The sequence below is a fragment of the Cololabis saira genome, chromosome 1 (assembly GCF_033807715.1).
Source record: "Cololabis saira isolate AMF1-May2022 chromosome 1, fColSai1.1, whole genome shotgun sequence".
Lineage (NCBI taxonomy): Eukaryota > Metazoa > Chordata > Actinopteri > Beloniformes > Belonidae > Cololabis > Cololabis saira.
The window spans coordinates 34,019,798-34,033,616 of NC_084587.1; the positions used below are offsets into that span (position 1 = coordinate 34,019,798).

The 13,819-nt window shown below is 38.9% G+C and overlaps 1 protein-coding gene across 9 annotated transcripts in view; it reads left to right on the plus strand.

Annotated features, from left to right (window-relative positions):
- LOC133443690 (complement C3-like) overlaps nt 1-13,819 on the plus strand; it is a 65,966-nt gene that overhangs the window by 41,038 nt on the left and 11,109 nt on the right. For 8 of the 9 annotated variants that reach the window (XR_009782684.1, XM_061720834.1, XM_061720850.1 and 5 more), the window contains 16 exons: nt 1,717-1,929; nt 2,120-2,183; nt 2,276-2,365; nt 3,870-4,076; nt 4,176-4,257; nt 4,395-4,554; nt 4,655-4,750; nt 5,815-5,965; nt 6,199-6,284; nt 6,587-6,664; nt 6,743-6,898; nt 7,341-7,403; nt 8,418-8,499; nt 8,636-8,684; nt 9,292-9,382; nt 9,467-9,556. Coding sequence is in view for 8 of the 9 variants with exons in the window: in XM_061720834.1 (XP_061576818.1) it covers nt 1,717-1,929; nt 2,120-2,183; nt 2,276-2,365; nt 3,870-4,076; nt 4,176-4,257; nt 4,395-4,554; nt 4,655-4,750; nt 5,815-5,965; nt 6,199-6,284; nt 6,587-6,664; nt 6,743-6,898; nt 7,341-7,403; nt 8,418-8,499; nt 8,636-8,684; nt 9,292-9,382; nt 9,467-9,556 (1,758 nt within the window). In the remaining variant the exon portion in view is untranslated. The remainder of the gene's footprint in view (nt 1-1,716; nt 1,930-2,119; nt 2,184-2,275; nt 2,366-3,869; nt 4,077-4,175; nt 4,258-4,394; nt 4,555-4,654; nt 4,751-5,814; nt 5,966-6,198; nt 6,285-6,586; nt 6,665-6,742; nt 6,899-7,340; nt 7,404-8,417; nt 8,500-8,635; nt 8,685-9,291; nt 9,383-9,466; nt 9,557-13,819) is intronic. The other variant, XM_061720871.1, reaches the window with a different exon arrangement.

Genomic DNA, 13,819 nt, shown 5'->3' on the forward strand with positions numbered 1-13,819 from the left:
CAACCCCGCCTACTTCTGCTCCAGGTGCTGAATTGTTATGGAAAAGAAACCAGGCCGAGTTGAGTTGAGCCGAGCTGAGATGAGTAGAGTCGAGTAGGTACTAGTGGAAAAGTGCCATAAGGGGCCAAGCCCAGTTCCTGAAAAACAAGCCCACGCCTTAATCCCCATCTACCGAACTTTACACTTGACCAGATGGAGAAGCGCAGTTCGTCACTCCAGAGAACACGTCTCCACGTCCAGTGTCCAGTGGCGGAGTGCTTTACACCACTGCATCGGTAGCTTGACATTGCACTTGGTGATGTATGTCCTGAATGTAGCTGCTTGGCCATGGACACCCATTCCATGAAGCTCTCTGTGCACTGTTCTAGAGCTAAGCTGAAGGCCACATGAAGTGGAAATTATTGCCTTTATTTGTACAAATGTGTCGTTGACATAAAATTAAATTAGCAGACATTTTTTCAAAACAACAACGTTCATACTTTGTACTTACTGCTCACTAGGCCTCCACAGATGTAGTGCAGCAACAAAAGTCCTCCGGTCATCTTCCCAATATCGTCGTGAGTCAAATTCCTTTATATGTCTTGCCTAAGTTTCCTTCTCACTTCTGGAGTCCATAGCAGAGCAACTTTTGAAACGTCATGTTGTTCCTTCATCAAAACATGGTCAAGCCATTTCCACTGTATTCCTGGGATGACAGACTTTGCTCTTTCTTATTGGCGCTGGATAAAGACTTTGTGATTAGAGACAGGATTGGGCCAAAATATTCTCTGAATTCATCTCAGATTCTTGGGATTTGTACCTGGTGACCTGGTGTCTGATGTCACTTCCAGTCATTCCCCAACATTCTGGGCCATACTGAAGGGTCCAGAGGACACAACTTTGGTACAATATAAGCTTTGTCTTGATACTATGTAATGACTTCCAGACAGTTCATCTTGTGTAACTATGCTACCAAAATATGTAAACCTCCTGAGCTGTGGGAAGATCTTCATTAACTTGAGCTGGCAAATGGTTTGGTATAGTAAGTGTTGCAAGTGTCCTTTGCAAAATCGATGTCTTTCAATTCTGAGAACCGAGTCCACCATGTACCTCTTGATGCATCTTCAGTTTGATGCATCATCAAGCTGACAACCTTCTTGTTGAGAACTGCCAAGATCATCTTGTCTGATCCCCGTTTCCACTTGAAGGAGTTGTTGCTCCTCTTACCCTTCCCACATGAGAAATTAGTTGAAAGAAAGGTCATGGTGTTTTCAGCTTCCACCTGTTTTTTTTTTGTATGCACCATAGGGCATTCGGATCATATTCATCAACTGATGTCTCAATATTAGCAACAGTAGTAAAGTGCCATCTTTGCCATTCAATGTACTATTATCTTATATTATGTGGGTTAAAGATGTGGTCAATAAACAAACCCCCATTTGTAAAATCCTGCTTGTTTGTTCCTGATTGTCAACTGCATCTGAGAGTCTTTGTATCTTAAAAGTCTTTGAATCTTGGACTTGATAAGAAAGAGTAATACCCTACCAGTTGTAGCTTTATGGCAAACAAATATAATTTCTGGAAACTCTAGTTTAAAAACCATTAGGGCTAATTATTTAAATACATGGAGCTTAGACTGTGTTTATAACATATCTATAGCTTTGTAAAGGAACAAATCTGTTAACGCCTCAGTGGAATTCTCATTATTTTACCACTCTCATTTTACCCCATTTCAAGGTGCGTGTGGATATAAGAGAGGAATATGATGTATGCAATGCAGCTTATAAAAAGGGGATGTATAGCCAGGAGGTGCAAGTTGGAGCCCAAACTACTCGATCAGTTTCATTTATCATTATTCCAATGAAGCTGGGAGACGTCCCCGTTGAGATCACAGCAGCTGTTAAGAACTCGCTCTTCAGTGATGCAGTCCGGAAGATGCTGCGCGTGGTGGTAAGAGACCTTGGTATAGTTATTCACTAGAGCTATACTAAATAAAGCATTCATTCTGGAGTCAAACCCAGTTCCTGCTGTGCTTTATATTCATTTTTTAGCACCTGTCAGATATACAGTATGCCAGCAGTTAGTTTAAAGTTTTGTTTTGCTCTTTTTACACATATGTCTTTACTTACTGTTTCTGCAGCCTGAAGGAACGCTGGTAAAATCTGTTAAGATTGTGAGAATTGACCCTCTTAATGAAGGTGTTGGTGAGTTTACAAGTCAAGTTGTCAAAATCAACACAAACTCTGAAATGTTTTGCTGTTTACATATAAACAAACTTATTTCTGTTACATTTCAGATGGGAGGCAGGTTATACGTATCAACAGTGAAATTCTTCCATCAAACATCGCTCCAAACACACCTATGAGCACAGAAATCTCTCTGACAGGTGAAACCAAACAACTTGATTTTCATAAAATTATAGTTTTATTCTGTATTTTGAGTTGTAATAGAGTCGTGAAAGATGCATCACCCCCACCCTATCTTACAGTATGTATATTACAGCTGTACATTAATGTGCAAAAAGGAGAGTCCCAGCATCTGGTGCAAATGTCAGAAAACAAGTTGTTTCACATGTTTCCAGGTAAATTCTGGGACTATAGAAAAGTGGGGAAAATTCCCAAAATGGAGACGCTGATATTACAATAAACTCCAAGTAATCCAGGGCCCCTAACAACAATTTCCACATCCAATGTTGCACTCATCATGAGGCTGCTGGCCTCATGCTCCCAATACTTTTTCATCACAACTAACCGAATGCCCATTTTTGATCATCCTTGGCCGCTCTATCAAGTTTGACAAAATCTGTAAAAAAAAAAAAAAAAGCAGAGATAATACAATTCTATGGTTTTCCTTTTGTCCCACGCTGAAGATTGTTGTCAGGCCTGAGCGTCTTTCTCTTTTTTTCCTTATAAAGCGTAGCTTTTAAGAAAATGATTTTGGGTAAAAAGAAAAGAGTTCGTATTTTTTCCCAAGTCCTCTAATGTTTTCTACGGAGCCACTAAAGGGACACGTATTTTTTTTATGACTTTTACGCGCGCGCGTGAAACGTTTATGCACTCACTAAAAAGTTTCACATGCTCTTGCAAAACTTATAAGAGAGCGCCTAAAAGTTATTCTACGTGAGCGCGTAAAAACAAGTACATAGGAGTATTGCTGGAACAGGAGACGATCCAGTTGCGCCCTGCTCTGTTTATGAATGGAAATGACATTACAGGATTTAGCTGAGCTATATTTTAACCTGGGACTCCATTATAAGGACATTAAAACTTTGCTTGCAAGTAAACAACTTTACGTGCTCACTTAAAGGAGCTGTATGTAAGAGCAATAATAAAACGAATCATAAAATGACCCCGATATGTCAACAGACATTTAAAAATCATGTTCATTTCAAATACTTATGTCACTGACAACAGCACTCAAGCCAGGATATTCCAGTTTAAAAAGAGGAGTTGCAGCCCTCAACTGATGTTTATGTTGTCATTTTTTGTTTTGGCCTGAAGCTCCACCCTCCACCTATCTCCCAATCACCAAGTCAGTATTGTTTCTGAAGCTCCACCCTCCACCTATCTCCCAATCACCAAGTCAGTATTGTTTCAGCATCCGGGTTGCCAGCTGGGCTCTAATTATCGCAGCCATGGCAGCCTACGTTCCTGCTGCATTCTGCAGCCTACCTGGCAACCTCTGGTCGGGGGGAGGAGGGGGAGGGTACACGCCGCTCAACAATATTTTGAAAGTGACTGCAGTACCAGTTTTGGACATTTCTTACAGACGGCTCCTTTAAAGGTTTTACGCGCGCGCGTAAAACTCATTACAAAAAAAAAAAAATCTGTGTCCCCTCAGGGGCTCCGTAGTTTTCAGTCGTATTCAGTAACTTTTTAAAATCTATACAGGAATAGAGCAGAGGCCTTTATTATCGAAGGATGTCATCAGTGGGAGATCTGTGGGTACTCTGATCAGAGACCCCACTGGCTCTGGAGAGGAAAACATGATCGCCACGGCCGAGTCTGTCATCGCAACTGTATATTTGGATATAACCAATCAGTGGGAAACTGTAGGCTTCGGGAAACGCAATGAAGCTGTCCAACACATAAGGAAAGGTGAACTTATACACAATTCTAGTATCTCGTGTTCAACATTTAGTGGACATTTTAATGGTTGTTGATACAATTTCACCGGTTTGTTTGTTTGTTTACCAGGTTACCAAAACGAGTTGGTCTACCGTAAAAGTGATGGGTCTTTTTCTGTTTTACCGATTTTTCCACACCTCAGCAGCACCTGGTGAGACACTCACACATTCATGAACAAGAAAGTATTGGCTATTTCTTCTGTAATTCTGAGAAACAGATATATTAAATGCACAACTATCACTCTCTCTTGTCCTCCACTGTGCTCATAAATACTCTCCTCTCTACTAGGCTGACCGCCTTTGTCGCCAAGGTATTTAGCAAAGCGCACAATCTGATAGCGATGCAAAACCACGTGGTCTGTGACGCCATCAAGTATCTCGCGCTAAACACGCAGAGACCTGATGGTGTTTTTAACGAGCTTGGACGTGTGTTTACCTCAACAATGACTGTGAGTGCACTAATTTCAGAAGGTCTTCAAACAAGTTTTTTTGACAATTATTAATAAAATGAATTAATTAAGATGTAAATATATGTTTCTGTGTTCCCAGGGCGATGTTAGTGGCATAGATTCAGACGCCTCCATGACAGCTTTCTGTGTGATCGCCATGCAGGAGTCACGCAGCATGTGTGAAGCTGATGTTCATGTGAGTATCTTACATCCATATGGATTTTTTTGTTTGTTTGCTTGTTTTCCAATGAGATTATGTTTGTTACCAACAAAGCAGATATCTTTGTTTATTTGTCAATAAAGCTTACAGAAGATTTTAATGCTACCTGCTGCCAAAGCAGGACCAGATTTGCCTCACGCGGTACTCAGTGTTTTGTGAAATTTGTTAGTGGGTGAGGTCAAAAATCTGTATTTTGATGATCAAGAATGTATGAAAGAACATTTACTATCAAAAAATTAAGATGCAACTGCTAGCCTTTAGTTAACAGCTGCTGTGCTGGAAAGTATCATGAACAAAGCACAGTGAGAAGCCCAATATAGAATCAGAATAAATTAATCTTGGATCAAAGGAGAGAAAAAAAAAATCTAAATTATAGATACCATATTTATATATATATAATTTTTCTCTGTATTATTTCATATATTAGGGGTAAAAAGCCAAGCACAACCTTAGAGAAAAATGACACAGCTGCTGAGCTGCTCTTCCCAGATCCATCTAGGGATGTGAATATACAGCGTAGCTTTCAACCATCCACTCAAATAATCACATGTATATGAACGCTTTTATTAGGATAAGGCATTAAAAATGAAAGCTTTTGTGAAATTATAAGGTAAGTTAAATTAAGTATGAACAGTGATGTATGGCTGAGGGGTATTAGGTCATCTTCTGAGCTTCATGTTGGACAGTTGGCGTCCCAAGTGTTCTCAGTTCAGTGTCCTTGTGCATTAAGTCGTGATTGTATGAATACACGGTTAGGTCCAGAAGTATTTGGACAATGACAGAACTTGTATCTTTTTGCCTTGATACATCACCACAGTAGATTTTAAATAAAAGAATTGAGATGTCGTAGAGTGTGAAGTGTAGATTTTCAGCTTTAATTTCATGTAGGTTTAACAAAAAAAAATAAAAAATATTAACAACTTCCATTCCCCATCATGCCTTTGCTAGGTAAAGTGCACTGCACATAGTTTGTATGACTGTGAATATGTGAGGTATTTAGCTGTAAATGTTTACAATAACTGCATTTTGTTCCTATCCAGTCACTTCCAGGGACTATAGCGTTAGCAGTGAGGTACCTGGAGCAGCGTCTTCCCAGCCTCACCAACCCTTACGCCGTGGCAATGGTATCATACGCCTTGGCCAACGAAAACAAACTGAACCAGGAGATCCTCTACAAATTTGCTGCCCCAGGTTTTCCCCACGCAATATTCCTAAACATAAGATCTCCTTAATATACACAAAGTAAAAGGTTTCAGCATATCATTTTAATCTAAATGGATGATGAGTTTTGATCACCCGTGTTACTTGAATTGTTTTAAAAGAGTGGTTTTGGATCTTGATAATTTATTTAGTTGTCATAAGTATATAAATATGGTCATAAATGTAGTTATAAAAACTTGCATGTCTGTGTGTGTCTTCTGCAGAGCGCTCCCACTGGCCCGTACCGAAAGGAACTGCTTACACATTTGAGGCCACAGCTTATGCTCTTCTTGCACTTGTCAAAGCAAAGGTGAAGACACCTTGTTGACATATAAGAGGGCTGTTATTTCCTTTTCCTGTGTCGAACAGTAATGACGATGTATTTTTTGGTGTAATTCATGATAGCACCATTAACCAGGAACATTTTAGTCAATACCATTGTTCAGTAGCCAAAAAAGTAGTTTTTTTAAAAGATCAATATTAAAAAGCAGCATATTGACAGGGTTCTTTGATTAACCTGATAGTCCCAAAGGCCTCATAGCTGGTAAAATATGTTAAAGCTTCCAGATAAATGGAACTCATTTTTTAAAGTTTTTATTGCTTTTGTTGAAGGCTTTTGAAGAAGCCAAACACGTTGTGGCATGGCTCAGCCAGCAGCAAGGGTTGAATGGAGACTATGGATCAACTCAGGTACAAAATGTTAATTTATTTATTTTTTTTTCGTACAACTTTGTTTTCTCACACTCTCCGTCCTGCCTCTGTCTTCAGGCTACTGTTATGGTGTACCAGGCTGCAGCGGAGTACTGGATGAGTGTTGAGGAATCTGACTATGATCTGGATGTGAACATCTTCTTACCATCCAGGTCAAAACCAAACAAGTACAAGTTCAACAGACAAAACCACTACAAGACAAGAATGTCCAAGGTGAGAGCATCAGTGTAAGGCAAAAAATTAGTTTTTACTTGTTACATAAATATTATATGATTTAATATATTTCCCACCAGAATAATTGACTTCAGCAAAGGTCTACATGATCAGATATGCACACAATATTCTTGACAATTTAATAGTCACAGCAACAAATCAAACGCTATATCCCTGATATCTTACATCATCATCACACTCAAAATAATTTCCATCATGTTTGAAATATACTACAAATTATGCCAATTGTGTGTGTGTGTGCGTGCGTGCGTGCGTGCGTGCGTGCGTGCGTGCGTGCGTGCGTGCGTGCGTGCGGCGTGCGTGCGTGCGTGCGTGCGTGCGTGCGTGCGTGCGTGCGTGCGTGCGTGCGTGCGTGCGTGCGTGCGTGTGTGTTACCATTTATTCATGTTGTGTACAACTCAAATGTTTTAAATCTCAACAGTTCAGTGACATAAACAAGGATGTGATTGTGATTGCCACTGGAACAGGAGAGGCTACGTTAAGGGTAAACTTTGTTTGTCTTTATCATATTTAATTACATAATATTCATACAGGTATCTTTAACTGCTCGTAAATATTTAAGTATACCAATATGAAGTCATATACATGCAGTTCTCAAGACCCATGTGTAGACATCTAGTAACCAAATCATGCAGCACTGACAACCTTAAGCCTATCATTAAACAGTTTTTGTTCACTCATGATTACAGTATAGTGGTCCTAACAGCATTAATATAGCGGAATTATTTTTAGGAGTGAAATCATTTTGCAGTATAAAAGTGGCTAGAAACTCCTTTTTCAATAAATGCCAATAACAGCATCTGAAGTTAGAACAAGCCAGTGGTTGTGTAAAACATTCGAAAATTGTACATAAAATGATTACATACAGTACATACAATTATTCAATAAACTCAGTTATTTTGAACATGATTTCAAATTAATTTCAGTCACTACAGCCAATGCCACCAAAATCAACAGCGCTCAATTCATTTTAAATTTCAAACTCGCATTAATTTATTTCCTAATGAATAAATAAAGTCTAGTTATCTCGTAGTTTTATGAGTCTGTGAAGTAGATGTACAGATCTATCTGAAGTTTGTATACACCCATCATGGCAATGCATGTCATTGCAATGTTGGTCCTTCAGGGATGTCGTTATTTTTCAGAGTCGGTGCAAATGAGAGCTTTGATGTGAAGATATACATAGATGGATATTAATTTGTTGCAGATGGTGCAAACATGAATAAAATGTGGTAAACCATTGGATGTTTTAGAGCTTGCCATGTATTGCCTCGAATGAAGCCTATTACATGTTGTTCACTTTGCATCTTTTCTATTATGTGTTTTCCACCACACAAACCTGCAGCCTGTCAATCATTCTCCACCTTATGGGTGGCGTTGGGGTTATACCGCCTTGGTGGAGATTGTCTTCCAGTTTGTTCTCTTATAGTGTTCCAGTTATTACTAGCACTGAGAAACTATTACTTGAATGTTCAAATTCACTTTATCTTCATGACAGATGGTGTCGCTATTTTACGCTCTGCCTCAGGAACAGGAGGGTGATTGTCAGAAATTCAATTTGACACTGCAGCTTAGTCCAGGTAAATATGAATGGGTTCTTTTGGCTTTTCAGAGGTAATTTACTTCTTTCTGAGCTGATTTGTTTTCATTTTTTATTCAGCTCCTCTGAGATTAACAAACAAATGAAACTCATAAGATTTGTTTCTTCTCCTGCAGAGAAAATAAGTGACGATGAGGAAATATACAGTCTGACAATAAAGGTCTTGTAAGTGTCAAAGATTCATGTTGTGAAATCTTGCTCAGTTTTTCGGGGTATTAGATTATCAGTATTCAGTTTCTTCATATTTCTGCTGTTTTTTGTTTTTTTTTCTCTTCTTGAATTTTTTCTGTGTTCCACTTTCCCCTTAAATGTCACAATGTTTGTGGAAAGACAGATCCGAAAGAAGACCATGGTAAGGATAGTAGCACAGTTTATTGGGAATGTTTCACGTCAATTTAAGGTAGAGACAAAGGCAGCATCAGAGGGGTTTACAGCCCGGGAGTCGAGGAACAAAATCCTCAGATCCAACACTAGTAAGCCAATGTAGAGGCAAAGGCTCAGTAAATCCTAAAAACACAGTCTGACAATCCCGGTTGAGGAACAGAATCAGGATACAAGAGGCAGATCAGCTACACAGGAAAAAAGATCAGAACAGCCTTTTAGAGGCTGTAGTAAAGGAAAACTTACTACAGCCTTAAGAAAGGCTCACGCAAAAATGGACACAGGACACCAGATGGAGGTGTAGGCTGAAACGTGACAAAATCACATACCAGATGTTTTACAGATTTTTGAAGGTGGTTGGGTTTAAAACTTTGTTTGTATCTGTGTGCAGGTATAAGGACAAGGAACGGGATGCAACTATGTCACTCCTGGATGTGGGTTTACCAACTGGCTTCACTTTTAACAAAAGGGACCTGGACTCAGTAAGGCTGTAGATCCACACAAAAGGTCAGACAACCTTAAAACACTTACACTACCATTAACTTTTACATTTACTGTGTGTGAAGTTGTCTACAGGAGATGCACGTGTCATTTCTAAATATAATCCAAATTCAGCTCTGTCAGAAAGAGGCTCACTCATCATTTACCTGGACAAGGTAAGACTTTCTCTCAAGTCAGTGCTGAATCTTAAAGTGTAAGGCAAAAATGGATCAGTGTTTTTACCAAATTGTTTTTTGTTTCCCATCAAGTTCAAAGAACAAGCTTATTTAACTTAAGTTATATTTGCAGTAAGCTGTACCTTTCAACTGTAATGAGCTGGGATAGGCTCCAGCAGACCCCCGTGGCCCTGTGTAGGATTAAGTGTGTATAGAAAATGGATGGATGGATAGACTTGCAGCAGTGTTGGAATGCACTGACTGTCATCAGCAGAGCATCAGGTGTCAAAGCCGGTGCTTCTATTACGCTCATACACAAAGAAAAAAAAAAGATTTTTAGACCAATATTTTCTGTCTTACTTAATATTGAATACTAACAAATTAAGAAAAAAATCCAACAAAAGGTCAGGTGTTACAAGAGAACCTTTTAAAGGTTTTATTTTGGTCAAAGCCGGTGTTGAAGGTCTGTTTGTAGAATTTCAATTCATTTTATTTATAAATTGTACCAATTTACAACAAACATCATCTGCAGTGCAGTCCTGCTATGTAATGTCACAACTAATTTAGTCCGATTATATTTCAGTTCAGTTTAGCCCGAATTTAGTTAATCCAGTTTATTCCAAGAGAGCAGATACAGAACAATATGTCAACTCATCAAGTAATCAAAGCTAATGTAAGATCCCAAGAGGCTTCATCATATCTACACTTCAGCAAAGTGGAAGAAAAAAAAAACTAATAATAAAGGATTAAAAAAAGGCTCCAGCAGACACGACAGAAGAAAAGAGAAAGAAAATAAAAAAGACTACTGTAGTCTAGGGATATCTGCCTATGAGAAACTAAAGATAGCAATATATTATGTGCAATAATATGAGCCCAGCGTATCATGGGCTTGATTTACTTCTAAGCTTGATCTAAAAGGAAAGTTTTAAACCTAATCTAATAGCGATGTGGATTTCTCGGGCTGGTCGGTAGACACAGCTGAAGCCCGTGGAATAACTATGTCTGCCACACCGTAATCTTGCTTCTCAAAGTTTTCCCTTCACAAAGTGGTTCCACAGCGGTTTGACGCTGAGTTTTATGGCGTTTAATGACAAAACTCAGCCACAACGGCCTTCCGACATGCTTAATGGGTTTTAAACGTGTACACTGCAAACGTGATCGGGGTGATCAGTGTTCAGTACAAAGCGTACATAAATCAGCCTTTTAAAAGGCTGATTTATGGTTCCGCGTACACCAACGCAGCTCCCTGTCCATCTCCCTCCAGCAGCTTTATTGAGGTTCTTGTATTGAAATGACTGTTTCCTACAGCGCTTTACACTTTTTTTTTCAACTTTCAACCGGCTTTCAACTCGACCGACAGGAAGAAAATAGAAGCAGGAGGTGCGACAAAAGTCCAGCTCAAAACAGCGCCGCGTCGCTCGCAACCAGTGTAGACAGTGCAAATAAAACATAAAGCAATGGAACTGTTTTTGACGCTGACGCTCGCTCGCGTCGCATGCAGTGTGGACATTTGCAATATACTGTGGACATCTGAATAAAAACCTCATAAATAGATTAAAGCGCTCTCCAGCTCTGCGTCTGATATAGGCTACGTCTTTTTCTCCTCAGATCATGCCGAGCACAGAATCTTCTGACGATCATTTCTGAGCATTGCAGGAGACTCATCTGCTGCAACGTGCAGGAAATGTGTTTGTGCGTCAAACCGCTGTGGAACAAGTCCTTAATCAATCTTTAAAAAATAATCCTTAATGTGTGGTTCCAGCGCCGCTATGGTTGCCATGGTTACCCGATCTGCCGCGTACAGAGCCATTTCCGGGTCACGTAAAAACGACAAATTAAATATTAAAATCAAATTCAGTCCTGTGTCCCGTTTTTCGATTTCGTATTTTTGATCTGTGCCTAAAATTGAAATATGAAAAACCAGACGTTTTTCCGTTTTTTGTGTTATAATAAAAAACGAAAAACAAAATAACCAGTCACTTTTTCATGTTTTGGTTTTTGATTGGCAATTGAAAATGGAAAGAACGAATGATACACGGATTGTACTGGTTTCAAAAGTACTTAAAGTATAAAGTAAAAGTAATATAAGCGGGGAAAAACCATTAAGGCTAAAAGCTATTGAAAATGAATGCATCTTAGTATAATGCAAATATATTAAAGAACCATATATTTGTATTATTGAGCATTAACATGTGTTTCAGAGACCAGACACGTACAAACCAAATATGTTTATACTTCTCATCCAACCACAACCAAATTCACTCTATCCGGATGGCACAATTTAACTGGATAGTTTTTTAAAGGCCGAAATGAAATAGAGTAAGGCTGTTTTTAAAACGTAAGGAGTAAAAAGTAAAGATAATTGCGTGAAAATGTAAGGAGTAAAAGTAAAAACCGTCTGAAAAATAATTACTCCAGTGAAGCATACACAACCAAAAGTTCTACTTAAGTAAGGTAATGAGGTATTTGTACTTCGTTACTTGACACCTCTAGTTAGAGATTAGTTATACATGCATTCAGAGACGTTATAGTAGGCCACAGACAGATTTCCATGCACTTACATGATGAAGTTACCATAGGCAGGATAAGATTATGTAAATTGGGATGTTCTGATTTGGCTCACCCCAATGGGAGCCGATCATTGGCTGTTTCCTCTGCGCCTCCTCTCAGCGCTCAACCTGTGTAGGAAACACTTTTGAAAAAGACATTAGTATTTTCATACATTTCAGATTCTTTTTTTTTTTGCGTTATCCAGGCCTACCCTTTGTGGAGGGCAATTAGCAAATATATATTTTGCATGTACCCTGGAGGGAATCCATCAATCTGATCTCGTGACAGACCACAATTCTCTTTTGCTGTCAAAATTGTTTTAGCATAAAGTTCCCTGGGATTATCAATTTTCCCTTTGAACTGTTAAGGCAATAAATACTGTGAGAAAAAAAAGGTCTGAGCTTGCTCTGGTGTGATTTTGGCAACAGCTGTGGGATTAAAAGGGAATTCTACAAGCATCAAGTACTTTGCGCATCAAGTACTTTACTTTTCAAATCATGTGGCAAAGTTAGTTTAACCGCTGTTTCCTCTAGCCATTTTGTTTATTAATTTAAAATCTCTTACCATTATTTGGCTCCAAATTTTGTAGGCAACAGATCTTGGATTTTTGTAAAATCCAGTCGTCATCAGAAGTGTCATCGTCATTTGATTCTTTAATCAGTTTCACCGGATAAAGGTTTTGATTTTATCATTTAACTGGTTCTCTAATTTCTTTTTTCGTCTGCGTTGTGTTTTTAAATCCTTCTAGCCATCAGCTTTTTATTTTGATCAGTAAGCGAAGCTATTTGAGATTCTGCATTACGGCGTCTACCTTCATCCCTCCAAAAATCTGAGGGAGTTTGAAGTGCTTTTTAGTTATTTTAACAATATTTAATACTAACTGAGTAACAAACAAAACTAACAAATAAAACTATCGGTACCGTGATTACCATACATGTATTTAAAGAACTGAAAAACTTCCCAAAAACTTTCCAACTATCAGTCTACCTGAGCATATAAATCATTCCTGTTGATGCAAAGAAGAGCGAGTCGATTCTTGCAGAAATGAAATATGCTCCATTTTGGGAGAGCGTGTCATCCCCACGTCTATTTCTCACAAATATATCAGTGTTCCAACACTTACGGACCCCACGTCCTGCATATGCATAAGAATAGTCCCCCTGGACTATCTTTTTATTGGTACCAGACCAACCATGGCGCCATTTCTCTCTTTAATGTTATCCGAGATATTAAACCTTTTTTTAGAAGAGCGAGTCAGATTCTTAAGGCAGGAGAAGCAGAACATTCTCACAACACAATCAAATTCAAGTGTTATGAAATTGTCAGCATTCCTAAAACATCTCTACAATAACCTTCCCAATAACACAAAATAATAATAAAAATTAAAGCTGCAAGCAGCAATGAACGGGCCCTCGCACTCACGTCAACCGCCCCCCATAAGCATATCAGAAATGACACCACCCACGACTTCCTATGTCAAACTCTTCAAAAGTTATAGCAGAAAAAAGGGACGACCAGTCAGAAGAAGGGGCGGGGCTAATTCAGGGCAAAGAAGATCAAGGACTCATTACAGAGTCCCATGACACCACCCACAACTCTCTATGTCAAAACATTCAAAAGTTATAGCAGAAAATAGGGACAACCAATCAGAAAAAGGGACTGGGCTAATTGTCACCAATTATGGTCAAGGACTCAATGCCGAGTCCCATGACA